General features: G+C 43.8%; 1 protein-coding gene across 1 annotated transcript in view; it reads right to left on the reverse strand.

Annotated features, from left to right (window-relative positions):
• Window positions 1-27,659, reverse strand: part of LOC139259888 (dual specificity calcium/calmodulin-dependent 3',5'-cyclic nucleotide phosphodiesterase 1A-like) — a 157,757-nt gene that overhangs the window by 125,016 nt on the left and 5,082 nt on the right. Inside the window, exons 4-6 of the mRNA XM_070875813.1 lie at window positions 23,146-23,286; window positions 6,658-6,758; window positions 2,688-2,813 (exon numbers count right to left, since the gene is read on the reverse strand). Of these exons, the coding sequence (XP_070731914.1) occupies window positions 2,688-2,813; window positions 6,658-6,758; window positions 23,146-23,286 (368 nt within the window). The remainder of the gene's footprint in view (window positions 1-2,687; window positions 2,814-6,657; window positions 6,759-23,145; window positions 23,287-27,659) is intronic.

Genomic DNA, 27,659 nt, shown 5'->3' on the forward strand with positions numbered 1-27,659 from the left:
CAATGTTATCGTCCTCGTCCAGGCCAACATCCCCAGCATCGAAGCACTGACCACACTTGATCAGCTCCGCTGGGCAGGCCACATAGTTCAAATGCCAGACACGAGACTCCCAAAGTAAGCACTCTACTCGGAACTCGTCCACGACAAACGAGCCAAAGGTGGGCAGCGGATATGTTACAAGGACACCCTCAAAGCCTCCCTGATAAAATGCGACATCCCCACTGACACCTGGGAGTCCCTGGCCAAAGACCGCCCTAAGCGGAGGAAGTGCATCTGGGAGGGCGCTGAGCTCTTCGTGTCTCGGCGCCAAGAGCATGCAGAAATCAAGCGCAGGCAGCGGAAGGCGTGTGCGGCAAACCAGATTCCCCGCCCACCCTTTCCTTCAACCACTGTCTGTCCCACCTGTGACAGAGAATGTGGTTCTCGTATTGGACTGTACAGTCACCTAAGAACTCATGCTAAGAGTGGAAGCAAGTCTTCCTCGATTCTGAGGGACTGCCTATGATGATGATGATGAGGTTGGAATGGACCAATTAGGCTGTAAAATTGCACTAAAGCTAAAACGTTTCCAGTAATCAAATGTTAAAAGCTATACAAGTTGCAGCAACTGTGTAAATCAGACATGTCCAACATACAGCCCTAGGTTCATGTTTGTCCGCTAAGCACAGTCACTCTGACACTCAAAACCCAGGCAGTTCATTCCTATTTTGGTTTATATTTATTTGCTGGCTTGTATTTTTTGAATGCTGTGATCTGGAGGTTTAGATAGAGCTGATGTTAGTGCTGTTGACTCATTGGTGCATTATTTGTAGCTCAGAACACTGAGTTCTATTAGTATCAACGACTTGAGAAATATGTACATGAATAGCAACATGGACTTAAACTTTATAAGTAGCCTCAAGGCCTATAAAGTCCACAAAGACATCATGGGCCGGATTTTTGGCTTTAGGAGTTTTTTGCCAAAAACAGTAGCGATACGGGAAACTTACCATTTCCGCTGCGCTACCGTTTTTTCGGCCTTTACGTTGCACAAGCATTCGCGGCGCAAAACGCGAGTTTCGGCAACTTTAGTCTGAGGTCGTTTGCGCTGCAAGAAAGGCCTTGGGTGGAGGGTAAAAAAAAAACATTCCAAAAAGCATTCCAAAAACATTTATAAGACCTTTAGCTAAGTAATCGCTGCAAAAAAATATAAAATTAAAAACTTTAATTTACCTTTTTTGCAGGTTTTCATACTTACCACTGCTGGCAGGGCTGCACACACAGGTTCACCTGTCGCTATTCTGGGTGCGGCATAAGGATCGGTAGAGTGCCGAAACTCGGACGCAAATGCAATCTGAGTCGTTGCACATTGGCGCACCTCTCCCCGACGATACTTGAAAGCGCCATCGCAAACAGGTACCCGAGGATCCCGCCTGGGCTTTGCGACCGGGTTTTCGCCACAGAAGGTCAAATCGTGATGAAAACGCAGTTGCAAACCTCTCAAAAATCTGGCCCATCACATTAGAATCCCTGGTATACATCAATACACTGCTCCCTACAATATTATTCTGATTTCATTAATAGCTCATGAATAAAAATCACTACAATTGCTGCTCATGATTTTTGTTGTTTATTAACCTATAAATACACTTAGAGAAGTACCTATTAAGACTCTTAAGTTAATGGAACTCTTCCACCCCCACCACACTTTTTAAAAATAGAGCCCACACTTCACATATGCAAAATATTGCTCTGCCAATATCTTTCAGCTGTAAACATTGTCTAAAAGCTGATTGGTAATCTAGTGCAAAAGTGCTTGAGGCTATATCCAATAAAGAATAACTGAAATAATTCCATGACAATTCTATAATTACACTACAACACCAAATAGTAGAGAGACTTGCATTTATATAATGTTTTATCACATGTCTCAGAAAACACTTCACATAGATTGAAATATCGGGTCCAAAATTGCCCTCCATCCCAAACTGCCCTCCGCACTTACCGATTTTTAAGTGTTTTCTCCACCCCAATGCATGGGGCGGCGTATCTGGTGAAATTCAGTTCTTTATTTTTTTTTGCAGTGGGGCGGATATGGTGTTATCAGTGGGGCAGAAGTGCGGGTGGGTCGGAACAGCCGTCGCTACGAGTCATCAGCGCGACACGGTCGTGCCGCGTTGCGCTGATGCGTCACAATGTCCCTCACCTTCAGTTAAAGGGGAGGGCTGCTGCGAACTCTGCAGCCACTTTAGTGGCAAACAATGGGCCACTAGGGAGGATTTCGGTTGGACCAGCGACCTGGTACGCAAGAGGGGGTGCAGGGCTGCCTGTTGGGTCTGGCAATCAACCGACAGTTAAAATAAAATGGCAGCCACCCTTTAAGCTGTCGGGGGCACCGAGCTTCGCCTGATCTGCTCCCACGGGGCAATTTTCCATAGGGCAATTTCCCATGTGGTGCGTAAAGGGGGTTGCTACCGGTCGCTAAGGGGTCGCCGCATGCCCGACGGGGTGAGATGACAACCGGAGCGGTCCCATACACCGCTCCAAAAATAAAGGAGGGCAATTAAAAAAATGGCGGCCCCTCTGCGCCCACCGAGCGGTGAGTCCTTACCAACCCATGGCCGCCTCTTTCATGGCTCTTATAGAAAGGGGCAATTTCGGCCCCATAGTCTTTTATATTATGTTTTATTCTCAGAGTCTCATCTTACCGCCAATCATCTTTCGATAAATTGCTCATGATATTCATTTCTTCTTCCTGCATTAATCGGTAGGCAGCACTCACATGATAGTTTTCAAGAACAGAACGATCATTGTATAAAATAGCTACACCTGACCTGTTAATAATTGAATGAAATATAATAATTTGCATTAAATATTTTGTACTATGATAAAGTGGCTACAAAAATCTAGATTGGATAAAAAGGCACTGAAATTACGTCATGAATAAAAATATACAGATTGCATTCATCAGACATTCCTTGTTCTTTATTTTAGTGGAGGCATTAACCCATTTAAGACAACGTAAATGAGTTAGCATTTTCATTAAAATAGCACAGAGAGAAATTTCAGATAAATATGCTAAGTGATCATAGTTTAATATACCATGGTGTAATTTTGAAGTAAAAATAGTAAATTATATTGTTCTATAAAGCACCTGGAAGACTGAGCACTAATGTCAGTCTGATTGTATCCAAGAACATTAACATGCATCTTTACAGATAGTCTATAACATAAGTTAGCAACATAACCAAATATTAATCAAACTTAAGTTGTTTAGTGTGTAGTATTAAGCTTTTTTTGGTCATGAACGTTGAGTCACTGCACAATTACAGATGTAATATTTGATCATGTCTCACAGCAGACTGGTGGTGCATCAGTTACCATTGGATTTGAATAGAGCCATGTCTTATGGAATACAAGTCTCCTCTGCTCCTGGCTGCAAAGGTCCTAAACAAAGTTACTGATCGGACAAGACACTGTTTGGACAAAACTAAAAAGGGAAGTTGGGCAACTCCCTTAACGACACTGGCCAAAGCAAGGAGATGAGGGAAGAACAGTTGAATACACTAACTACTAATAAAAAGAAGCAGCTAATGAATTGAATAGCTTGGGAGTAGAAATGAAAAGCAGCAAAAATGTTGGATGACATACAATGATTTTTCAGTCAGACAGTGAAAAGGCTTAGGAAGACAAAATGCTTGAGAACTTGGATAATAGAGTGGGAAGAAATGCCAGCTGTTATATGGGAAACTCTCAAAGAAGGATCAGCCTGAATTGATGGTGATGGGATATCACAGTGGGAAAAGATGAGGAAATATGAGGACAGGATAGGAGAAGATGTTTGGTGTTGAGATTATAGATAGTGCAAATGATGGGAGATGATCTGGTAGATGCAGATCAGTGAGATGGAGTGTTCGAGCAAGTTGTTGTGAGAGGAGAGAAAAAAGCCAGGAATGGAGGCTTAGGAAATGGGGCAGATTCAGAAAAGGCCTTGATGATCACAGTGAGCGTAAAGCCTCCAAAGAAAAAAAAGGAGCATGTTTCAGAATTTCTGGTGCTGAATGTGAAGGTTTCAAAAAACTGAGAAAAAAGGGTGGAGTTTTTGCAGGAAGGAGGCCAAGACTGTAATTATGGAAGTAAGTGGGCTTGTAATGGATATCTGTATTAAGCTCACCCTCAGAGTTGGAAAAAGAGAAAGAGGTTTAAAGAGTCAATTAACTTCTCCAGAGCAGAACAAGAGTAATAAGTACCACCACAATTATCAGTGTAATAAGAGGAGATCAGACAATGGGCCAGAGTAGGACTCATATATCCTATGAAATAACAAACATAGCTGGAACCCATGTAGGTTCCCATAGTGACAGCTTTGATTCGCAGAAAGTGTGTGGAGTTAAAAGAGAAGTTAAATGTTAAATATAGTTCCACGTGACAGAAGAGGCTAGTAGTAGATGGAGATACTGCCCAGGGAAGAGGAGGAGGGCTGGAGACCACTATATTGAACGATGAATGTGAAAAGGAAGTGGAAGCCAATGGTAAAAAGGAGTTGATTGGTGCAAAGAAACCTGTAATTGTCAAAGAGGTGGAGAGTACGAGAGTCACAGATATCAGTGGGTAGAGACTGGACAAGGCGAAAGAGAGTAGAGTCAAAATAAATGATTAGTTTACTGGAACCAGTGCAAGTTAGAACAACTTGGGAGAAGGTAGTGAGGGATTGGGGAACAATAATTTGGCAGAAATTAATAATAACTGAGCACTCTCTGAGGCTAGTGTGTTCAGGCAACAGAGCGTGAATGAGATGACCTTCCTTTATAATGCAACGTCAGCTCATTTTGAATATTTTTGTGATACATCGCTTATGATGTGCTAGAAATGTCATGAGGGGAGAGACCCTAATTCTATATGCTAGAAGCCAATTAAGTGCTACTGGCATTTGTTGGGCACCAGCAGGTTTTCTGGGTGGGGGGAGGGGACAGAGGAGGTGGCAGCAAACGGAGAGGGGTTTAGGGTGGAGGGCCATAATGGGATTTTTTAATTTTGTTACTTGGAACTTCCTTTCAGTGTCCATTACCAATGTGCATTGTGTTAATAGGTGAAATCGAAGCCAAATGTACTTCAGCACATCGGATGCCCACAATTGCATTGAGCCACTCAGAGACAGTATGGATAAACAGTAAATGTTAATAAGAAATGTACTGTATAAAGTGTGGAAATGGTTAAAGGAAGTCTGTGAATCAGCATTAATATGTTTATTGCTATTTGAATTCAACATGATTCATGGATTACTGTAGCTGAAAAACTGTTTCTGTGTCTTAATAAATTTAGTTTTCCCCTCTGGCCAAACTTGGTAATGTAAAGAAGTAAGTTTCTATTACACCCAGAGTGACTGAGCTGTGAGGCTTCCAGAGGCTTGTTATATTACTAAGAGACTGTAAGGATGGCTGGTGTAGGACATGGGGAAATCAACCCCGATACAATAGAGAGTGAGTTAGTGTTTGCAGACTTCGAATTGAAAGAGCTGAACACTGTATCTGAGGTAGGAATGCTTGCTATCAAAAGTGGAAGCCAAAGGTTCAACAGTGTTACATTGCCTGGTACTTGTATCTATTAGTCTGATGAGCAAAGAAGTTTTTAAAAAGTTGTTAACATATATGGGTACGATAGCGTAGTGGTTATGTTACTGGATTAGTAAACCAGAGGCCTGGAGCCAGCTAATTTTACAGGAGTACAACTGGTGCCTAAGGGTCCAATATGGTGGGTGGTGTGCCTGTGTTCATTCTGGGCTGGAAAAGCACCACCCATCATATTGGTAAAGGCTTGAAACAGGCATTTGTTCCTTTGCATACAAAATAAGGGGCCTAACATGTCTTTGAGGTCCCCTTTGCAAAATGTTATTGTGCATGACCGCAGCGTGAGCCATTGCTAGCTGCCTCTGACGTGACTGGCATCTGCAGTTCACCGGTAATAAGCAAGTGAGGCCAGTGGACCAATTTTCTGTGGTCCTGCCACCAGCCTCATTCGGCGCTGCACCAGGTTCATGCTTCAAGGCATGGCCCAATTTCTAGGGCAGAAACTCCAGAAGGAAGGCTTGGGGACATGCTTATTTCATTTTTGTTTTAAAAACGCAATTCCTTTATATGTTAATACATTGAAAATGTCACAAATTTGTAACTCTTGCAAATCTCCAGAAGTATGCAGCATACATTTTTTTACTTGATCAAAATGAAACAAGATATCACCACAAATTGTATAAACAATGGCAAGAATATTGTAGTAAAAACAATGGCAGCATTTGTAAAATAAAAAGACCTAAAATATAACAACTCCTGATGTATTGCGAGCTCTGATTCTTGTGGTAGAGGTTTGTCTTGGGCAGTAGTGCGGAGCAGATGGTATTGAATCAGCCACCCGTTAAACTCCCCACCTGATATTCATTTCCATTGACTTCAGTAGAACTGATTATCAAATGGGTTTTATAAAAGGCAGCCAATTCAATGTCACCCATTTAATTTCGACCGCCTCATCTAGTGTCACCCAATTAATAAATGTAGAATGTTACACCATTTTTATTACCAAGATACCCGCACTAAAATTAATTTTACTGAAGTACAATGACACACACTTTAAAAAAATTTGTATGAACATTTTATTACGTACACTTTGGCCGATATTGCTTCTTACCTGGTTTGAATGTGGAAGTTATTTGTGGTCCCTGTATGCTCATAGTCATGAATGGCAGCTGCAAAGAGCATGGCTAGAATTTCCAGTTCTGTAAACCAGTGCTGTAACAGAAAGGTTACAATTCGTGAAATTGCCAAGAACAATACTTTTGACTTACTCAACTCAGACGAGAAGGAGTGACACGATTAACTATAGAGAATCGGGCACAAAGCCTTGAAAGAGGTCCGAGGCACTCAGCATGTCCCATTGCAGATGCCAAGGACAAATCGGGCTGGGAGCCACTGCACAAGCTGCTCATTAAACCCAACCTGAGTTTTATTTAAATGAGGTGCCCATCCCATAATGCTACTGAGTTGCCTGAGCAGCCCCTTGACTGCAGAGAGCCCATTTGGAACAAGCGCTGAGTGAAAGGCCACGATAACATTTAACTGGCCACTTCCTTCCCTTGCCGCTTCCTGCCCAGTGCCTCTCCCCATACATTGGGTAAGTGCTACAGCAAAATGGGCTGCCCAGATGTTCCTGGATTGTCATGTGAGATGTAGAAGGACCTCCAGGAAATTATGCAAATAGTCTGACTTTGTTTTATCGGGTGAAGTCAGACCACTTGTTCCCAGGCACGGAAGGTGCAGTGCTTGAGCTGCGCTGTTGACCTTGAGAAGCTTCAGCTTTATACAGCCTAATAATTCATAGTGTACAAATCTCCAATTTTGAATAGATTGCTTGCAATTTAGATCTTTTGAGAAAATGGAATGGTTGCCTGTATTCCTCATAATAGAAAGAAGACTCTTCATTTCAATAAATCTAAAATACTTGTAACAATATACATCTGAAAAATAAAACACAGTCTGACTTTGGAAAGTTTGTTTTAAAGGTGCACAAAGGATTGGGAGAGACAGATAGTACTAGAATAAGAAATAGTACAGTATTAGGTTGGTTCAGACTAAGAGAGAATACAAGAAGGTCTAAGATAGGTTTAAAGTGCATGTGTATAAACACACGAAGCATGCTAAATAAGGTTGGTGAGCTGCAGGTGCAAATAACCACATGGGAATTTGTTGTTGTGATGATAACAGACACCTGGCTCAAAAATGGGCAGGATTGGGTCCTAAATATTCTTGGATAAAAGGGGGCAGAAATTGCCCCTTTCTATAAGATCCGTGACCACCTCAAAGAGGCGGCCGCGGGTCGGTAAGGACTCACCGCTCAGTTGGTGTGGAGGGGTCATCATTTTGAAAATTGCCCTCTTTTATTTTTGGAGTAGTGTACAGGAACCGCCCAGGCCGCCTTCACGCCCCATTGGGCATGCGCCAATCTCTTACTGACCACCGGCGGGAAATTGCCCCATGGGAAATTGCCCTGCTGGAGCGGATCGGCCGCTGCTCAGTGCCCCCGACAGCTTACCCTCTTGGGTGACCCGCTCGAAACCCTTCCTGGTGGCCCAGTGTTTGCTACTAAAGTGGTTGCAGAGTTCACAGTGGCCCTCCCCTTTAACTAAAGGGGAGGGACCTTGTGACGCATCAGCACGACACGGTTCGTAGCATCGTGCTGACGTCATCAGCGTGGCGCTGATGACTTGGAGTGCTGGCCGTTCCGACCCACCCCGCATTTCTGTCCCGCTGATGACCCCACATCTGCCCCGCTCAAAAAAACCCGAAAGAGCTGAATTTCTCCGGATTGCCCGCCATGCATTTGGGCGGAAAGAACACTTAAAAACGGAACGTGCGCCCCGTTTGGGGCGAATGGCAATTTTGGCCCAAGGAGTTCAGGAAAGATAGGAAAGGAAAGAGAGGAGGTGGGCTGGCAGTATTGATTAAGGAGAATATTACAGTGCTGGAGAGAGGGGATAGCCTGGAGGAATCAAGGACAGAATTTATTTGGTTAGAGTTACGAAACAATAGAGGTGCCATAAAACTATTAGGTGTATTCTATAGGCCACCACCTAGTGGGAAAGATATAGAGGAGCAAATTTACTTGGAAATTATAGAGGTTTGCAAGAACTATAGAGTAGTGATAATGGGAGACTTCAATTATCCTAATATAGACTGGGACAGAGAGGGGGAAGAATTTCTGAAGTGTGTTCAAGTGAGCTTTCTTGATCAGTATTTTTCCAACCCAACAAGGAAGGCGGCATTGCTGGAACTGGTTCTGGGGATGAGGTGGGTCAAGTGGAGCAAGTACCAGTAGGGGAACATTTAGGGAAGGGTCATCATAGTATCATAAAGTTGAGATTAGCTAACATAGAAACATAGACACATAGAAAATAGGAGCAGTAGTAGGCCATTTGGCCCTTTGAGACTGCACTGCCATTCAATATGATCATATCCTCTATCTCAACAACATATTCCTGCTTTTTCCCCATACCCCTTGATGTCTTTTGTGTTTAGAAATCAATCTATCTCCCTCTTAAATATATTTAGTGACTTGGCCTCCACAGCCTTCTGTGGTCGAGAGTTCCACAGGTTCAGCACCCTCTGAGTGAAAAAATGTTTCCTCATCTCGGCCCTAAATTTCCTACCCCATATCCTGAGACTGTGACCCCTTGTTCTAGACTTCCCAGCCAGAGGAAACATGCTCCCCACATCCAGTCTACCCAACCCAGTCAAAATGTTATATGTTTCAATGAGATCCCCTCTCATTCTTCTAAACTCTAGTGAATACAGGCCTAGTCGACTCAACCTGTCCTCATATGGCAGTCCTGCCATCCCAGGAATCTGGTGAACCTTCTCTACACTCCCTCTATGGCAAGTATATCCTTTCTTAGGTAAGGAGACCAAAACTGCACACAATATTCCTGGTGCAGTCTCACCAAGGCCCTGTATAACTGTAGTAAGACATCCTTGCTCCTGTACTCAAATCCTCTTGCAATGAATGCCAACATACCATTTGCCTTCCTAACTGCTTGCTGCACCTGCATGTTTGCTTTCAATGATTGGTGTACAAGGACACCAAGGTCCCTCTGTACACCGACACTTCCCAAGCCATCACCATTTAAATAATACTTTGTCCTTATGTTTTTCCGACCAAAGTGGATAACTTCACATTTATCCACATTGTACTGCATCTGCTATGTGTTTGCCCACTCACTCAACCTATCTAAAACGCCTTACAGCGTCTTTGCATCCTCCTCACAACTCACAATCCCACCTAGTTTTGTGTCGTCAGCAAACTTGGAAATATTACATTTGGTTCCCTCATCCAAATCATTTATATATATTGTGAATAGCTGGAGCCCAAGCACTGATCTCTGTGGTACCCCACTAGTCACTGCCCGCTACCCCAAAAAAGACTTGTTTATTCCTACTCTCTGTTTCTTGACAGTTAACCAATTTTCAATCCATGCCAGTACATTACCCCCAATCCTATGTGCTTTAATTTTGCACACTAACCTCCTATGTGGGACTTTATCAAAGGCCTTCTGAAAATCCAAATACACTACATCCACTGGTTCTCCCTTATCTATTCTATCAGTTACATCCTCAAAAAACTCCTGTGGGTTTGTCAAATATGATTTTCCTTTCATAAATCCATGCTGAATTTGTTTAATCCCATTGATATTATCTAAGTGTGCCGTTATCATATCCTTCATAACAGACTCTAGCATTTTTTCGACTACTGATGTCAGGGTAACCAATCTGTAGTTCCGTTTTCTCTCTCCCTCCTTTTTTAAATAGTGGTGTTACATTTGCCTCCCTCCAATCTGCAGGAACTGTTCCATAATCTATAGAATCTACTATTTCCATGGCTACCTCTTTTAGTACTCTGTGATGCAGATCATTAGGCCCTAGGGATTTATCGGCCTTCAGTCCCATTTGCTTCTCCAGCACTATTTTCTTACTCATAATCATTTCCTTTAATTCCTCTTGCTCACTAGACCCTTGGTTCCCTAGCATTTCTGGGATATTATTTGTGTCCTCTTCCGTGAAGACAGAACCAAAGTACTTATTTAATTGTTCTGCCATTTCCTTGTTCCCCATTATAAATTCTCCCATTTCTGACTGTAAAGGACCTACATTTGTCTTCACTAATCTTTTTCTTTTTATGTATTTGTAGAAACCTTTGCAGTCAGTTTTATGTTCCATGCAAGTTTACTCTCATACTCTATTTTCCCCTCTTAATCAATTTCTTGGTCCTTTTTTGCTGAATTCTAAACTGCTCCCAATCCTAAGGAAAAGGACAAGGAGCTACCTAGAGTAAAAATACCTAATTGGAGGAGGGGGAATTTGAGAATGGATCTGGCCCGGGTAAACTGGAATCAAAGATTGGCGGGCAAAACTGTAATCGAACAATGGGCTGTCTTTAAAGAGGTTTGTATACATTTGACCTACATTCCCAAGCAGATGGAGGATAGGGCAACTAAAGCCAGAGCTCCCTCGATGATGAAAGAGGAAGAGAATAAGATGAGGCAGAAAAAGGGGGCGTATGACAGACGTCAGGTTGACAATACAAATGAGAAGCAAGCTGAATATAGAAAGTTCAGAGGGGAAGTGAAAAAGGAAATAAGAAAGGCAAAGAGAGAGTATGAGAATACACTGGCAGCTAATATAAAAGGAATACAAAAGTCTTCTATAGGCATATAAATAATAAGAGTAATAAGAGGAGGGGTAAGGATGATTAGGAACCAAAACGGAGACCTACGCATTGAGGGCATGGCTGAGGTACTAAATGAGTACTTTGCATCTGCCTTTACCAAGGAAGAAGATGCAGCCAAAGTCATATTGAAAGAAGAGGAAGGTTGAGCTACTAAAAATTGATAAAGAGGAGGTACTAGAAAGATCGGCTGTACTTGAAGTCGATTAGTCACCAGGACCGGATGGAATGCATCCTAGGATGCTGAGGGAGGTAAGGGTGGAAATTGCTGAGCTACTGGCCATAATCCTCCAATCTGCCTTAGATACGGGGCTGGTGCCAGAGGACTGGAGAATTTTCCAAATGGCATCTTTCTGTGCTGTATCCATTCTATGATTCCATGAATATTGATTTGTATTTTGGGCTTGATCTGAAGCTGTTAGCTATTTGTTATGTGTCGCCAAAATAACTAACAAACTGTAAGAGAAAGTGGGGTAGAAATTCACCGCCGCCTGAAACGGGTCGCATTTACCACTTTTGATGGGTTTTCACCGCCGCTGTGGATGAGGTGGTCTCTTGCGCGAAATTCAGCTTTTTGTCATTTTTTTTTTTAGCAGATTGGAAATCGGTCATAATGGGGGTGGTAGTGCGGTGGTGAGCATACTAGAGGGGCGGAGGTGGAGGCGGGACGGAGTCACCGCCACTGTCAGTTATCAGCATAGCGCTGATGATGTCATGACGCTTGTGCGTCACCACGTTTCTCCCCTTCACTTAAAGGGGAGAGCCACTGTGAACTCTACGCTTCTTTTCATTAGGTCCATTGGGCCACCAGGGAGGGCTTTGGCCAAGCCAACGGCCTGTTGGCGACCCGGCCAAACCCGGTGGCATAATTATCAGGCCGACCCAGCAGGTTGAGGTGTGGGAGGTCGGCAGTATGCACTTTGATGATGCGCTTAGGAGGTGTCGGCAGCTGGGACGGAAGTGGGGACCGCCAGAAAAAGCACCTCGGAGAATTTCGCGAGTGATGGTCATCGACTCCATATCGGCGGCCATTCGACCGCCGTGTGGCCATCGCTTTCTGGCGGTAAGAGGCATTTTCGGGAGGCTGAATTTCAGCCCCACTATCTAAAAACTGTAAAACCTAAGTAGCTGGAGGAATTAACTAAGATGGAAGAAAGCATTTCAGGAGTTAATTCTAAGGCCACTCGAGATATCAGGTGCTTGAGCACTACTAGGTAGAAACCAAAACTAAAAAGCAGCAGTTCACTGGCCCGATATAATTAATTCCAACATTGGATGTGTGCTTAAAAACAGCCTTATTTATCATGGAGCATAAATATTTTATATGGAAGAGCCAATGATTCATTTGAAGTAATTAAGCCTTTTTCAAGTGATCATGGTGAAAGGAAAGCTTCCTCCAATGAATTATTAGTTACTTTTATTTAATAGAGATTACTAAATATAGCTGCAGGTGAGTCACAAAAAGTTTGGCAGTCAAGCGAACAGAAGCTCCAAGTGCAATTTCTTACTTCATTGCACCATCTGTATAGGTACCAACGATTGAACATAGCTTGGGAAATAATCAATCTAGCTTTGTTGAAGTGAGCAGTGTTTTAAAACATAGTAACTGGCCAAATCTGCAATCTATCAGCAAAGATTAGTGAAATCTAGGTGCTGAAATACTGAACACAATAGTGCAAAGCACAAAACATCCAAAGTACCTCATAATGTTAGCTAATATATTACTGAATGTAATAAAAGTCACTTTTCCGAATCTTTCAATTTAGTGAATTAATAGCTGACTTTTCAATTATCGTGTTTGATGTGGTTTCTTGTTGAATAATGACATTTAATATTAGCTTTAATCAATGAATAATTGCCCAAAGCAAAATAAGGCATACAAAAGAAAAAGGAAAGCTGTTATAACTGAAGGTGACTAATTTATTTCATAATTTATTAATGTTGATTATTAAGTAATGTGTGAATACCAAGATATTGAAGTTTCCAGTCATAAATCTTTCATCATAATCACTGACTCGCTTATCAATTGATAGCTACAGTGATTGCAATATAGTTTAGAATTACATTTTTCCTATTTGATAAAGGAAAAATGAATTACTTACTTTATTTTTTTTGAGTGTATACATGCATTCAATCAGTGGCACTTTGGATTTGTTACAATATTTTTGAATTAAAATTTTATATATCTTTTTTGGTCTCTACTTTAAGGCCGCAATTTCACTACCCGTGGCGAGTCGGGTGTGGCCAGCATTGGTGGTATGCGGGGAACCCGCTTCTCTCTGCAGCCCGCTCTCTCGAAACATTGATGGGGCTTGTTAAGCCTGTCCTGTGGGTTTCCCAGCCAATTAACAGGAAGCGGGTCTGATGATGTAATTTGATGACCTGTCATCATCCGGTTTACTTAAAGAGACCATGCCCACATTTATTTTGACAGTTGTTCTATCAGTGTTCTGCAGTGCACTGTTGCACCCAGGCTCTCCCATCAGTCCATCCAGATGCTAATGGAGGGAGTCACAGCACACAGGGACGTCCCCTTCCTTTTCAATGGGCAGAAGAGACCGATCCAGGACATTAACGCCGCATGGTTGCACACTGTACAGAAGGACACAAGCAGGGATGCCCTCAAAAGGAGGTGTCTGCAGTGGCATAAACCTTTCAATGGTCTCTGTAGATTATGAAAAGTTACTGCAAAGCCACACTCAACCTCATCCTGATCTGCCACGCATCACATCCCCATCACTCTGCCTTCCCTACCCTAATCCTGCACATCATTACTCACATCAACTTACTTTGCACCTCCACCCAGCCCTCTCTATCTACATTTTCACATCCCCATCTCACTAGCCAACCCTCACACTCATCCTCACTCTCATCTTGTCCAATCATACCAACTAACAACACACAAGGGTATGCCAATGTTCATGCTGATGTCTTGTCAAACATTGAAATATTTATTTTGAACACTTTGCGTTCTTGGGCAGATTTGTGCGTACCTTTGGAAGTGGCTCAGTGAGTAGTAGTGAAAGGTGAGACATAAGGTTACGCACCCCACCTCTCCCAGCCCCATCCCTGCTCCCCCCCCGCCACCCCCACAATGGTGATGAGTGTGAAATGAATGGCTTGGAAATTATAGGGATGCTTTATGGTATTGGTATGCGGTGGTGCCAACCTGGCGCATCATGTGGCAGCCAGGGTGTACACCGTCAAGTGCAGTAAATGTGGCCATGGTGAGGCCATCCCTGGCATCCTGGGCAGAAATGTGGTCAGGTGCTAATGCCCTGTGTCCTGTGCAGCATCAGGTGATTGTAGAGAAGTTTGGTGTTGTTGTTGGTGATGCTGGTGTGTTTAGTAACGTTGGTGTTGGGGCTGCTCGTGGTGAGATTCTGAGGACCAAGGTGATATTTTTTCAAGGGCACCGATGCTGCTGATTTAGATGGCAGGTGAGGTTGAGATGACAGAACAATCTTTTAATAGTGATAAAAGTTACTACAAGGAGGTGAAAGAGGATAAACTATGCAAACACTTCCAAACATATACAGCTCAAAAGTGTCTTTCAAATTTTGAAGGCTTCAGCTTCTGACATTGGAAAGTGAACAGCTGTGAAATGGTAGCTTTTATACCACCTCTGCAGCTGTCAACTAGTCAAAGCAATGACGAGTCATTGAGAACATAAGAACAAAAGAAATAGGAGCAGGAGTAGGCCATTTGGCCCCTCGAGCCTCATCCGCCATTTAATAAGATCATGGCTGATCTGATCATGGACTTATCATTCAAAAATCTATCTCCACGTTAAATATATTGAATGACCCAGTCTCCATAGCTCTCTGGAACAGACAATTCCATAGATTTACAACCCTCTGAGAGAAGAAATTCCTCCTCATCTCAGTTTTAAATGGGTGGCCCTTATTCTGAGACTATGGGCTTTTGAGGTTATTGTCCAAAAATGGGCATTATTGCCTGCGTGGGCCGTAAAGAAGGGTTTTCAGATCATCGGTTACTTGCCCATTCTCAAAACACGTAGTTTACATTTTTGAAAATGGGCGTTACCGTGTGCGATCTCAAATGGGCGGTAGCGTTAATTTTTTTTGACCTTCTGCCATAAAGTGTGGCCGTCCTTAGTAACGGCATGGCAACGCTTGATTCCCATGATTCTGGAGGTCAAGGGTCACCATGACATGCTCAGAAGAGGAGACAGAGAGAGAGGGAGCTCAGAGGGACTGAAGGCATGGCTGGATGTGGTGTGGCTGCTTTGGGAGGAAGGAGGGAGACTTTAGAGCATCACAGCAAGTAGGCAAACAAAAAGTAGCTGTCACCAACCATATATTTGTCCGAATTTGTCCTATAATGGAGGGAGAGGAGGAGGCATCACAGCATGCTGTGGAGGCTGACGCTGGAGAGAGCAGTGAGGTGGGAGAGGAGCACATTGGAGGCCGCATAAGAGCCAGGAGGTTCTCGGACGAGGCAAATGCCTCCCTCCTGCAGGAGGTCGAATCATGCTGGGATGATTTGACACAGGGAGGGCATGGGAAACCCACCCCAAAGGCCTATCTGAGTATATGGACCGAGATAGCAGAGGTAGTCTCGTCGGTGACCAACGAGGTGCATGAGGGCAACCAATGCCACAAACGATGGAACGACCTTGTGGGATCTGCAAGAGTAAGTATGACATTGATTTACATGTACTTATGTATTTATATAATTTGATTTGTAACAGTCATGAGTGACTATCAACAGATGTGAGGTTTTGCACTTTTAGCAGGAATTTTTTACTCAAGGCCTGCGGTCACGGTGTACGTCTTTAGGTAAAGAATGATAATAATCATAATAATCATGATTGCATCTGTCGGTTATGTGTTGTATCAGTCTCTGTGACAGTACCTAGCAATGATATCATGCAATAACCTCATGCCATGTCGTCCTGTCACCTTTTACAGAAGAAGCTATCGACGATGAGGTCCATGCAGAGGCGAACGGGTGGGGGGGCCACCAGTCCCCAGCGACATCACAGAGATGGAGGAGCGAGTGCTAGCACTCATGGGGAAGCACCCCCGGACAGCCATGCATGCATCTGCAGACCCTGATGTGATGCCATGTGAGTAAAGCTTACACCATTGCGTGATGTAAAGTAAATAGATGTGACACCAACTCTTATCCGACGAACTATATATGATAGATGATTTCTAAAAGTGTCATAGAAATAATGCTGGCCTAATGAAAATCATTACAATGCACAATGTGTTGATGGTGATGAAATGGGATGTCTGCAATGGTTTTAAGAGCGGTGGTGCTTTTGTCGTGCATATGCTGTGTGTAGCGCTGGACTCACCTTGTCACCCTAGCACCCACTTCTCCTCTAATAATCTCATTTGTGTTTTGCAGCTCAGCTAGCAGTGCGGCCCCAGGCAAGGCCACAGAGGCCAGAAGGTGGGGGCGCGGGGCTCGACTCTCCAGACGATCCTACTACATCTGGTGCTGAGGAGCTCCGATTGTCGCCCGTCAATCCGCTGGGTCTGTTCACGACAGATGAGAGCACGGACTTCGAAGAACCTGCATCGCCACGCTCCAGAACCCATTCGACCCCAAGGCCATCTATTTGTCCTTCGGTCATTCCCGCCTCCACGCTGGAGGTGCCAGCCCCAAGCACCTCGCCACAGGGCACCCCATTTGTCCCAGGACGGCGCCGACCCTGCGGAAGTATCGTGGACGTGGCAAGTCTGTTCCACGAGCGCGACATGACAGCCGAGAGATGGTACAGTTGTCCAGGAGGACTGTAGACATTGGTGACCAGCTCATCGAAGCTTTGGGGGGCATATCCCAACACCTGGCCACCATGACCGAGTACATTCCACGCATGGTGGAGTCCCTGGATGCGATAGTCAGGAACACTGCTGCCACAGCCCTCCCAGTGGTCCCAGAGCGCAGTACTCCACTCCTACGTCCTGCACCACCACTGAGAATAACAGATGAGAGCAAGGACCAAGATCGTGTTTGTGCATCAGAGAATGTTGCCCCCTCGGCACCCCCCACTCCCGTACCCGTCCAACCAACGCATCTGCCTTCATCCCCCCTCATGAGCACCGCCTGAGGAGCTCCTCGGCCTCCTCGTGGAACAAGGAGGGGAAGGGGTGGAGGTGAGGAGAAGAGGGGGGGGAAGGAAAGTGAGGTGCATGTGCGTAGGTGATGGCTGTGTTATATCTCCATCTGGGTGTATGCAATTTGTTGCAATGTATGGGGGCTGGGGACCACGCTCCTGCTTTGCCTTTGTATTCTGTGTTGCTGGACATGTTGAACATGTCATTGATGTCAATGGTGGAAAAAGTGGGATGTGGGCGGGGGTTGGATGTTATTGGCTGTGATACTTATGATTTCAGACCAATGTTGGTATTAAACTTTGGTTATTGAACATAACCTTGTTGTGCTTGTCTCAGATAGCTGGACCGTTACACACTGGTGATTCCTTACCATGAAAGGGTTAAATACAACGTAACATCAATCAACGTAAACTTTAACTGGCACCAAGGTGATGGGCACCATTGATGTCTGAGCTGCACATACACAGCAGTGTGTCAGCTTTGTCACTCACATCAGCGCTCTTTCAGTCAAATCTTTCCGATATCAGCTCCTCACGTAAGAGTGGGATTTAACAAATGCCAGCCACACCATTGGCGTTCATTCCGGTTAGTTCCACTTTTTGTGGGCGGTTTTTTGGGCGAGAGATATTGTGGCCAATATGTGTGCGAGGTGGTGAAATTGAAGATCAGCGATCTCCATGACCACCAGTTTGGGTAAATATGCTCTTTACGACAAAAAAAGTCGTTAGGCGTTAATATTGAATCTCGGCGTTAATTCCGTGCGGAAAGTAATGCTGGGCGATATAATGGGCGTTGAATTCACCCATTCTGCTGATCCCGCCCCAAAAAAGTGGGCGGGCGGTGATATTTTTCTCGCCGTTAAGCCCATTGGGAAAATAACGTTTGGCGATAAGTCTCCTAAAAAAGCCTGTCAGTTTCCATTTTGTGCCAGAATGGGCGATATATCGGCGTTATATGTCATTTCAGTGGTAAACTGGGCATTAAGTGGCCATTAAGCATGCAAAAAAAGTGTAGGTTCTAGCCCTATGTCCCCTAGTTTTAGTTTCCCCTATCAGTGGAACTATCCTCTCTGCATTCACCTTGTCGAGCCCCCTCATTATCTTATTTGTTTCGATAAGATCATCTCTCATTCTTCTGAACTCCAATGAGTATAGGCCCAACCTACTCAACCTATCTTCATAAATCAACTCCCTCATCTCCGGAATCAACCTAGTGAACCTTCTCTGATCAGCCTCCAATGCAAGTATATCCTTCCTTAAATACAGTGGCTAAAACTTCTCTGCTTTTATACTCTATCCCCCTTGCAATAAAGGCCAACATTCCATTTGCCTTCCTGATTACTTGCTGTATCTGTATACTAACTTTTTGTGTTTCATGCACAAGGACCCCCAGGTCCCTCTGTACTGCAGCACTTTGCAATTTTTCTCCATTTAAATTATAATTTGCTTTTCTATTTTTTTCTGCCAAAGTGGATAACCTCACATTTTCCCACATTATAATCCATCTGCCAAATTTTTGTTCACTCACTTAGCCTGTCTGTATCCCTTTGCAGATTTTTTGTGTCCTCCTCACAATTTGCTTTCCCACCCATCTTTATGTCATCAGCAAGTTTGACTACATTACACTTGGTCTCTTCATCCAAGTCATTAATATAGATTGTAAATAGTTAAGGACCCAACACTGATCCCTGCGGCACCCCACTAGTTACTGTTTGCCTACTGGAAAATGACCCATTTATCTTGACCCTCTGTTTTCTGTTAGTGAGCCAATCCTCTAACCATGCTAATATATTATACCCAACCCGGTGAACTTTTATCTTGCGCAGTAACCTTTTATGTGGCACCTTATCGAATGCCTTCTGGAAATCCAACTACACTACATCCACTGGTTCCCCCTTTATCCACTCTCCTCATTACATCCTCAAAGAGCTCCAGCAAATTTGTCAAACATGATTTCCCTTTCATAAAACCATACTGACTCTTCTTGATTGAATTATGCTTTTCCAAATGTTCTGCTACTGCTTCCTTAAAAATGGACTCCTGCATTTTCCCAACGACAGATGTTAGGCTAGCTGATCTATAGCTTCCTGCTTTTTGTCTGCCTCCTTTTTTAAATAGGGGTGTTACATTTGCGGTTTTCCAATCCGCTAGGACCGTCCCAGAATCCAGGGAATTTTGGTAGATTACAACCAATGCACCCACTATCTCTACAGCCACTAGGATGTAATCCATCAGGTCCAGGGGACTTGACTACCTTTAGTCCCATTATTTTACCAAGTACTACTTCATTAGTGATTGTGATTGTATTAAGTTCCTCCCTCCCTATAGCCCCTTCATTATCTATTATTGTGATGTTTTTAGTGTCTTCTACCGTGAAGACCGATACAAAATATTTGTTCAACATCTCTGCCATTTCCCTGTTCCTATTATTAATTCCCCAGTCTCATCCTCCAGGGGACCAATATTTACTTTAGCCACTCTTTTCCTTTTTATTTATCTATAGAAACTCTTACTATTTGCTTTTATATTTTGTGCTAGTTTGCTTTCATAATCTATCTTCCCTCTCTTTATCATTTTTTGAACCTGACACACTTACCTGGCGTGTTCCCTGAGGGACGAGAAACTCGTCAAAAACTTGGTAAAATGATAAGTGCCTGGTTAAAATCCTTTTAAATACCTTTAAAGTATCTGTTAAGCATCTTAATTGACTGGCCCACCACTTGGTGACGGGTCTACAAATCACACGCAGACCTGGCACTTGAGAAACTGGCACGGAGGCGAGTTCAGAGCGGATTCCGACCCGCTGTCAATGAGGACCATTTTGACAGCAGACCTGCCTCCAAACTGCACTGCACTCTCGGTAAAATCCCGGCCAAAGAATCTGTTCTATTTTACCTCCTTGCTTATCATCTGGGCTCAGGCTTTTCAACTCAATACCTTATATTTTTTTTTCTCAGTTAAAATCTTAAATGTAAATAGGGTGTAGTTTGATTTGCTGATGCACTAACCTCAATGTAATTTATAGTTTAATTAAAATATTCAATGTAAGCGCTAGACATGAAGAAGGCAACATCAGCTGTTCTCAAGTAAATCACTGGTTTCTACATTTTGAATGTTACTGTGTTGCTTCTGCTCTTTAGCTATGTGACTGCTGGAGCTGATATTAAACTTTCCAAAAGTTATCTGGCTGAATGTAAAGTGGATTTTTGACTAGGAACTTCTGGAAAACTTCAGGTTGGCAAAATGCAGTTATGCTATTGGTATCCGTAGAATGTAAGTGCAGCCAGCAAGATCAGAGTTATGCTGAAGCTGTGCCTTATTCTGAACCAGGAAAGTGCTAAACTCCTGAATGCTTATACACAAACATCGCAGTTTTTTATAATGATCGGATAATGTGGATAGCAGTGTTTGGTTTCTCATCAAAGACTCAATATACCTGACTGGACTAATACTTTACCTAGTGTAACGACCGAACAATGTAACACAATTGGGGCGAAATTCGGTACCGATTCGGACTGAGGCGAGGTGGGACTTTCTGCGCCAGGCACGGAAGTCCCACCCCGGCAGCAAAATTGGGGTTACTGCCCCCGAGAGGAAGTGGAGTGCAATGTCACACGCTCCACTTCCGCTCAGGGGCAGGATTGGGGAGTTAACCATGGGAATTTTCCTCTTCTTCTGTTAAAGGGGAGGGCACACTGCTGACTCTGCATTGGGGTGAAGGGGCCACCATTACACCACTGGGGAGCTAGGTGCTGTGGCAGTAGCCTGGCACAGAAGCGAGTGCCGGGCTGTAACATCGCGCCATGGATCCCACGATTTCAGGAGGGCAAATCCACGACTGGTCAGTCGGCCATTTTTCAAAATGTCGGCGCCGCACCTCCCCTTTAATTTTCATCCCGCAAGTGGACAGCAGTCCGGTTGTTGACCCACGAGGCTGGTGTGGACATCGCCTCATGGGGCATTACCAAATTTTCACTCCGGGGTGAAAACGGGTGGCTGCGCATGGTGATGATGTCATCATCGCTGGCACAGTGGCCTGGAAAGCTACTGGTAGCAGCGGGGCTCTACCAGTTAGCACTTCCACTAACTCCCGCGGAATATCACGGGAGTTGGTAGCGGCCCATGCCCCAGGCGAGAAGTCATTTGAGCCCCGTTAGCAGCCCCCCCAACACTAACTGCAATCGATGCGAATCTCTTGACCAATCTCTTTAAGAGAGTATCACATTACTTGGCTTTAGTGCCGTTAGGAGCCTTAGGGGTGAAATTTTGTTGCGCCCCATTTGGGAGCGGTAACATCCAGGAGCCGGGACATTTTGCGGCAGGCGTGGAAGGCCCACCCCACTCAGAAAATTCGGGTTACCATCCCCGAAAGGAAATGGAGCACAAAATTACACGTTCCATTTCCTTTCTGTGGTGGTAGTGCGACGGATGGGTTGGGATCGGGACGCAGTGCGATGCACTGGGCCACATAGTGCTGTTGCATAGAAGGGACTCTTCCCTTCATTAAAGAGAAGGGCCCAAGCTGCAAACTCTGCAGTGAAGAAACGGGCCTTCCTGGAGCACTGGGGAGTGGGGCTGCTGAGCCAATAGCTCGGCACTCAAGCACAGTGCCAGGCTGACCGATCGCGGCTCGGACCCCGCGATCGAAGCGCCAATTGGGCGTAAAAGAAAGTTGACAGTTTTTTTTTGAATGGCCATCGCCTACCCTTTAAGTATCACCCCGCGAGCGGCCCTGCAGCCTGGTTCACAACCCCTGAAGCTGTCGGGGGCAATGCCCGCCGCAGCTTCAGGGGACACTCCCCAATTTTTGTTCCAGGGCGATAACGGGGCATTGCGCATGGTGATAATGTCATAATCGCCGGAGCAGTGGAACAGGGCACTATGGGTTACCGCTGCCACTAAACCCCTGCGGAATATCGCGGGAGTCTTTAGCGGCGCCGCGCCCGGACAAAAAGTCTTTTACGCTATGTTTGTGCCCCCGAGGGCGCTAATGGGTGCCGCAAATGTCCCGAATTTCTAGGCTTTCGTTTTGGTGTTAGTAAAAGGTGTTTCCCTCAGTTGTAATAACCTATGTATTTGGATCTTCCCTTATAGAACTGCTAAAAGTCCTCCAATGAAAGAGGGAGCTGAGGCAACATACTCTCAAAATAGAGGTGTGCACCTGTAATTAGCACTGCAATGTAATATTTTAAGGTAGGGCATCCAGATTGTTGAAGAGAGTTGCAAGCTGGCTTGCACAATTACAGTAAGTACTTAAGTACCCTCAGGGCTTGTAACAACTTTAAAACATTCTTGTGAATAAATGCCATACTCAAGACTATTCAGTGTTAAACTAAAAGGTTTATCACATAAAGTTTGGACAGCTTAATAATTCACTCATTGTTGTACAATCTGCCTCTCTAGGATAAAATGATATGTCATAGTTACCTATTAAGTATTCTCTGTTTCATACACAACTAAAGGTTGTTTCCTATTGGCCAGGAGCAACATAACCATTTGAAAATGTTTTCTGGTTAGAACCTAGCAATCATCAATATTACGTTGCTGAGTATGCTAATCGTGAACCATTAATGAAAAGATCTATTTGGCATTTAGCTTCTGTTGCTGTTGATGCTGCCCTCTCAGCATGGTTGTGTTTCAATGCCATACCAAAAATAGCTTGCGATGTGAAACCTTTTACATTGAATTCTTTGGCAATTTTCCAAGAACAGATTGGTCACGACTGTCTCTGAGAGCCTTAAGATCCCAAGCACAGACCTAAATACACACTACTATTAAAATAGAATAAGTCTATATTAACATACTCTTACCATAATGCCAGTATGGAGCATTAGGTAATGCACAGTCTGGGCCACATCTGCTGCATGGATTAAGTTATGATAAGGATTCTTGTACTTGCTGTAACCCGCCTCCAGGGCATCGATGAAAGTCATTAGAGAAGATACAGGGATCTATAAAAGAAAACATTTTAAATGGGACCTGGAGGTGAGGTAACAAATCACAAACCACATATATTATTGTAAAATATTAGACTTCCAAAATAGAATATTGTTGATCAAAAGCTTTTAAGATTCATGTTGTCTCGGTCATTCAAATATTGGTTGATCAATAAATAAGTCAGTCATGTCCATTAAATAACTTGTTCTATTTTATATTAAAAAATCTACTAAAAGTTAATATTTAAATATTAACATTCATATTACTTCATATTCAATGCACATATATTTAAAAATTGTTCTAAAACTGAACATTTAATTAAAATACTGTATAATTAGCATTTTAATATGAATTTTCAATTAACTAATTTAGGCCAATTCACAATTATTTTTCTCAAAAGAGATTAACATTACAAAATATCTGACATTTTGTAGCCTATTGTATATTGATGTTGGGCAAAAGTCTATAATGTTTGGCTCAATTAGTAGTCCAGTTTTGTATAATTAATAACTGATTAGTATTTGATGGTTTTATATTAGCAATTTTGCATGAGTGTATTAAGTAGCTTCAGGCAGATGCCACAGACTATAGTAAAATTGTAATTTTGTGCAGCACATTATTTTATTACATAAGTTATTCTGAGCCCTCATCTACATATATTAACTCTACAGTGGCCCTGTAGGCATATCTCATCTACAAATTCTCTTTTTAGTTCAGTGCTTTAGGTTTTACAATTGTATGTCGTTTGGCAAATTTTAATGATTATATATGCTCTGATGTACAACAGTTAAAAGTTCCAGCAATAGGAAACATGAATAAAGAAGGCTTATAAATAATTTATGATTGAATGTACAGAAAAAACACAATGGTATATAGCTAAATGCTCAGTTTAAGCATTTTTGAATGACAAAATCATGAGAGAACTATGAAGCTGCTTCCAAAATAAAGAAAATCACATATTTCACTATCGTTATCTATTACGTTCATAAAATAGAAAACAATGTAAATTGTATTTATTTTTTATTGGTTACTAATAAGGCTTATTACAAATGTGGAGGATAATTTAATATTTTCCAATCTGTGAGTTGAACTTTCTCTCACCTGGGTCCAGATAAATTTGCTTCCACTTTGATAATCCTCTGTACAGTGGGTCAGTTTTAAATTCACGGGGAAATCGTAGTCCCAAATATTATTTATATGTACATTACAAAACTAACTATACTTCAAAAAAAGTAAGGAATTGGTTGTGAAGTGATTTGGATGTGAAAGGTGCTATATAAATGCAAGTTCTTTCTTTCTATCATTATTGAGTCACAAAGTTAGCATAAGTGTTTAACTTCATAAATAGATGATGGCGAGATGAGCCATGTAGCAAGGACTGCTTTCTATTTAGATGAATCCACACCACTGTGCTTGTTGGCTGGAACACAAGGCAAAATATGGCCAATAATAGGACCACTACAGTTAAGATTTATTTAACAATTTCCTTCCTCTCTATACAATCTCAATATATCCATCATGAAAGAGATTATTTTGCTAAATATTACAGCATTCAAATTATGAAATCATGACCAGCAATGGTTTCTAAAGTCTTAATGACCATGGATCAGGTTGGCTCTGCTATGATTATTACCTAGCGACATAATATTATGCCAACTCAAACTCAAGGACAAGAATCTAGAAATTCTAGAGCCCTGCTCCATTGACGGAAGTGTGGAAGGTTGCAATTTCTGGACGCCTATTTGCTCTCACCTGAGCCCATCCTAAATCCTAAAGATCATTTAAATAAGAGGTTTGGCAGTCCACGCCAGTAGTGGTGTGCCAGAGGTGCCTGCCTATGGACTCGGTGAAATTTCACAGCGCCATCTTGCTGTTTACTAGAGGGCTGGCACAGGGTGGTTGGTCCAAAATTTGAAGGGCACAAAGTTGAATCTTTGCTGCTGCCTCACTGGTCAACCTGATAACCCAACACCCACCAGAAGTGCAGGCTAAGGACTCGAGTGGCTGTATACATTCTGCTACCTTAGTGTTTTAACAAGTGAGTATTGATAGTCGTAATACACTTGCTACCCACTGCTGTAATCAATATGCCGATAAAACTTTATTTTGGTACTAACAACTAAAATCTCATCCAGGTTAAAATGTTATCAGTGTTGAGTTTGATGGGCAGTGTGCTTTTAGAGTTGGCAATCTTGGTTCCCCTCCCTCACCTCTTTTTTCAATACATTAATGACCGAATCGGTGCCGTTTCCTGCTCTTACCCTGAACTAAAACATTTAATTCACTTTGCATCCAATTTTCACCTTTCCCTCACCTTCACATGGTCCATCTCCGACTCTTCCCTTCTCTTTCTCGACTTCTCTGTCTCCATTTCTGGGGATAGACTATTAACAAACATTCACTATAAGCCCACTGATTCCCACAGCTACCTGGACTACACTTCCTCCCATCCCGCATCCTGTAAGGACTCCAATCCATTCTCCCAGTTTCTTTGTCTCCGTCGCATTTGCTCTGATGATGCCACCTTCCACACTAGTGCCTCTGATATGTCTTCCTTTTTCCTCAACCGAGATTCCCCTTCACCGTGGTTAACATGGCCCTCGACCGTGTCCGTTCTATTTCCCACATCACTGCTTTCATCTCTTCCCCTCCCTCTCAGAACCACGACATGGTTCCCCTCGTCCTCACATTTCACCCCACCAGCCTCCACGTTCAACGGATTATCCTTCACCATTTCAGCCACCTCCAGTATGATCCCAGCACCAATCACATCTTCCCCTCCCCTCCACCCCTCCCAGCATTCTGAAGGGACCGCTTCATCTGTGACACCTTGGTCCATTCCACAGTCAGCCGCAGCACCTCCTCCCCTTCCCACGGCACCTTCCCATGCAAGCGCAGGAGATGCAACACCTGCCCTTTTACCTCCTCCCTCCCCACTGTCCAGGGCCCCAAATACTCCTTCCAGGTGAAACAGCGATTTACATACTTCTTTCAATTTAGTATACTGTATTTGCTGCTCACAATGTGGTCTCCTCTACATTGGGGAGACCATCGTCATTATAGGCAGTCCATCGAAATCGAGGAAGACTTGCTTTCCCTCAAAAAGTGAATTCTCAGCTGGCTGTACAGTCCAATGTGAGAATTACAGTCTCTGTCACAGGTGGGCAGACAGTGGTTGAAGGAAAGGGTGGGTGGGAAGTCTGGTTTGCCGGATGTTCCGCTGCCTGCGCTTGATTTCTGCATGCTCTCGGCGACGAGACTCAAGATGCTCAGCGCCCTCCCGGATGCTCTTCCTCTACTTTGGGTGGTCTTGGTCTAGAGAGTCCCAGGTGCTGGTGGGGATGTTGCATTTTATCAAGGAGGCTTTGAGGGTGTCCTTGAAACATTTCCTCTGCCCACCTGGGACTCGCTTGCCATGTAGGAGTACCGAGTAGAGCGCTTGCTTAGGGAGTCTCGTGTCGGGCATGCGGACGATGTGGCCCGCCCAACGGCGCTGGTCGAGTGTGGTCAGTGCTCCAATGTTGGCCTGAGTGAGAACACTGACGTTGGTGCGTCTATCCTCCCAGTGGATTTGCAGGATCTTGCAGAGGCAGCGCTGGTGGTACTTCTCCAGCGCTTTGAGATGTCTTCTGTATATAGTCCATGTCTCTGAGTCTTATAGGAGGGTGGGTATCACTATTGCCCTGTAGACCATAAGCTTGGTGCCAGATTTGAGGTCCTGGTCTTTGAACACTCTCTTCCTCAGGCGATCGAAGGCTGCGCTGGCACACTGAAGGTGCTGTTGAACCTCGTCATTGATGTCTGCCCTAGCTGATAGTAGGCTCCCGAGGTGTGGAAAATGGTCCACGTTGTCTAATGCCGCCCAATGGATTTTAATGACCAGAGGTCAGTGCTGTGTGGCGGGGTCAGGTTGGTGGAGGACCTTTGTCTTATGGATGTTTAGTGTAAGGCCCAAGTTTCGTACACCTCGGTGAAGGTGTTGGTGATGGCTTGGAGTTCAGCCTCTGAGTGTGCACAGATGCAAGCGTCGTCCGCGTACTGTAGTTGGATGACAGAGGATGGGACAATCTTGGATCTAGCCTGGAGGCGGCGAAGGTTGAACAGGTTTCCATTGGTTCTATAGTTTAGTTCCACTCCAGCGGGGAGCTTGTTGAGAGTGAGATGGAGCATTGCAGCAAGGAAGATTGAGAAGAGCATTGGTGCGATGACGCAGCCCTGGTCTGGACATGGATTGGATCTGTGGTGGATCCGTTTGTCAGGAGCATGGCTTGCATGTCATTGTGGAGCAGGTGGAGGATGGTTACAAACTTTTGGGGGCAGCCGAAACAGAGGAGGATGCTCCATAGTCCCTCACGGTTGACAGTGTCAAAGGCCTTTGTGAGGACAA

The sequence above is a fragment of the Pristiophorus japonicus genome, chromosome 3, assembly GCF_044704955.1.
Source record: "Pristiophorus japonicus isolate sPriJap1 chromosome 3, sPriJap1.hap1, whole genome shotgun sequence".
Taxonomy (NCBI): domain Eukaryota; kingdom Metazoa; phylum Chordata; class Chondrichthyes; family Pristiophoridae; genus Pristiophorus; species Pristiophorus japonicus.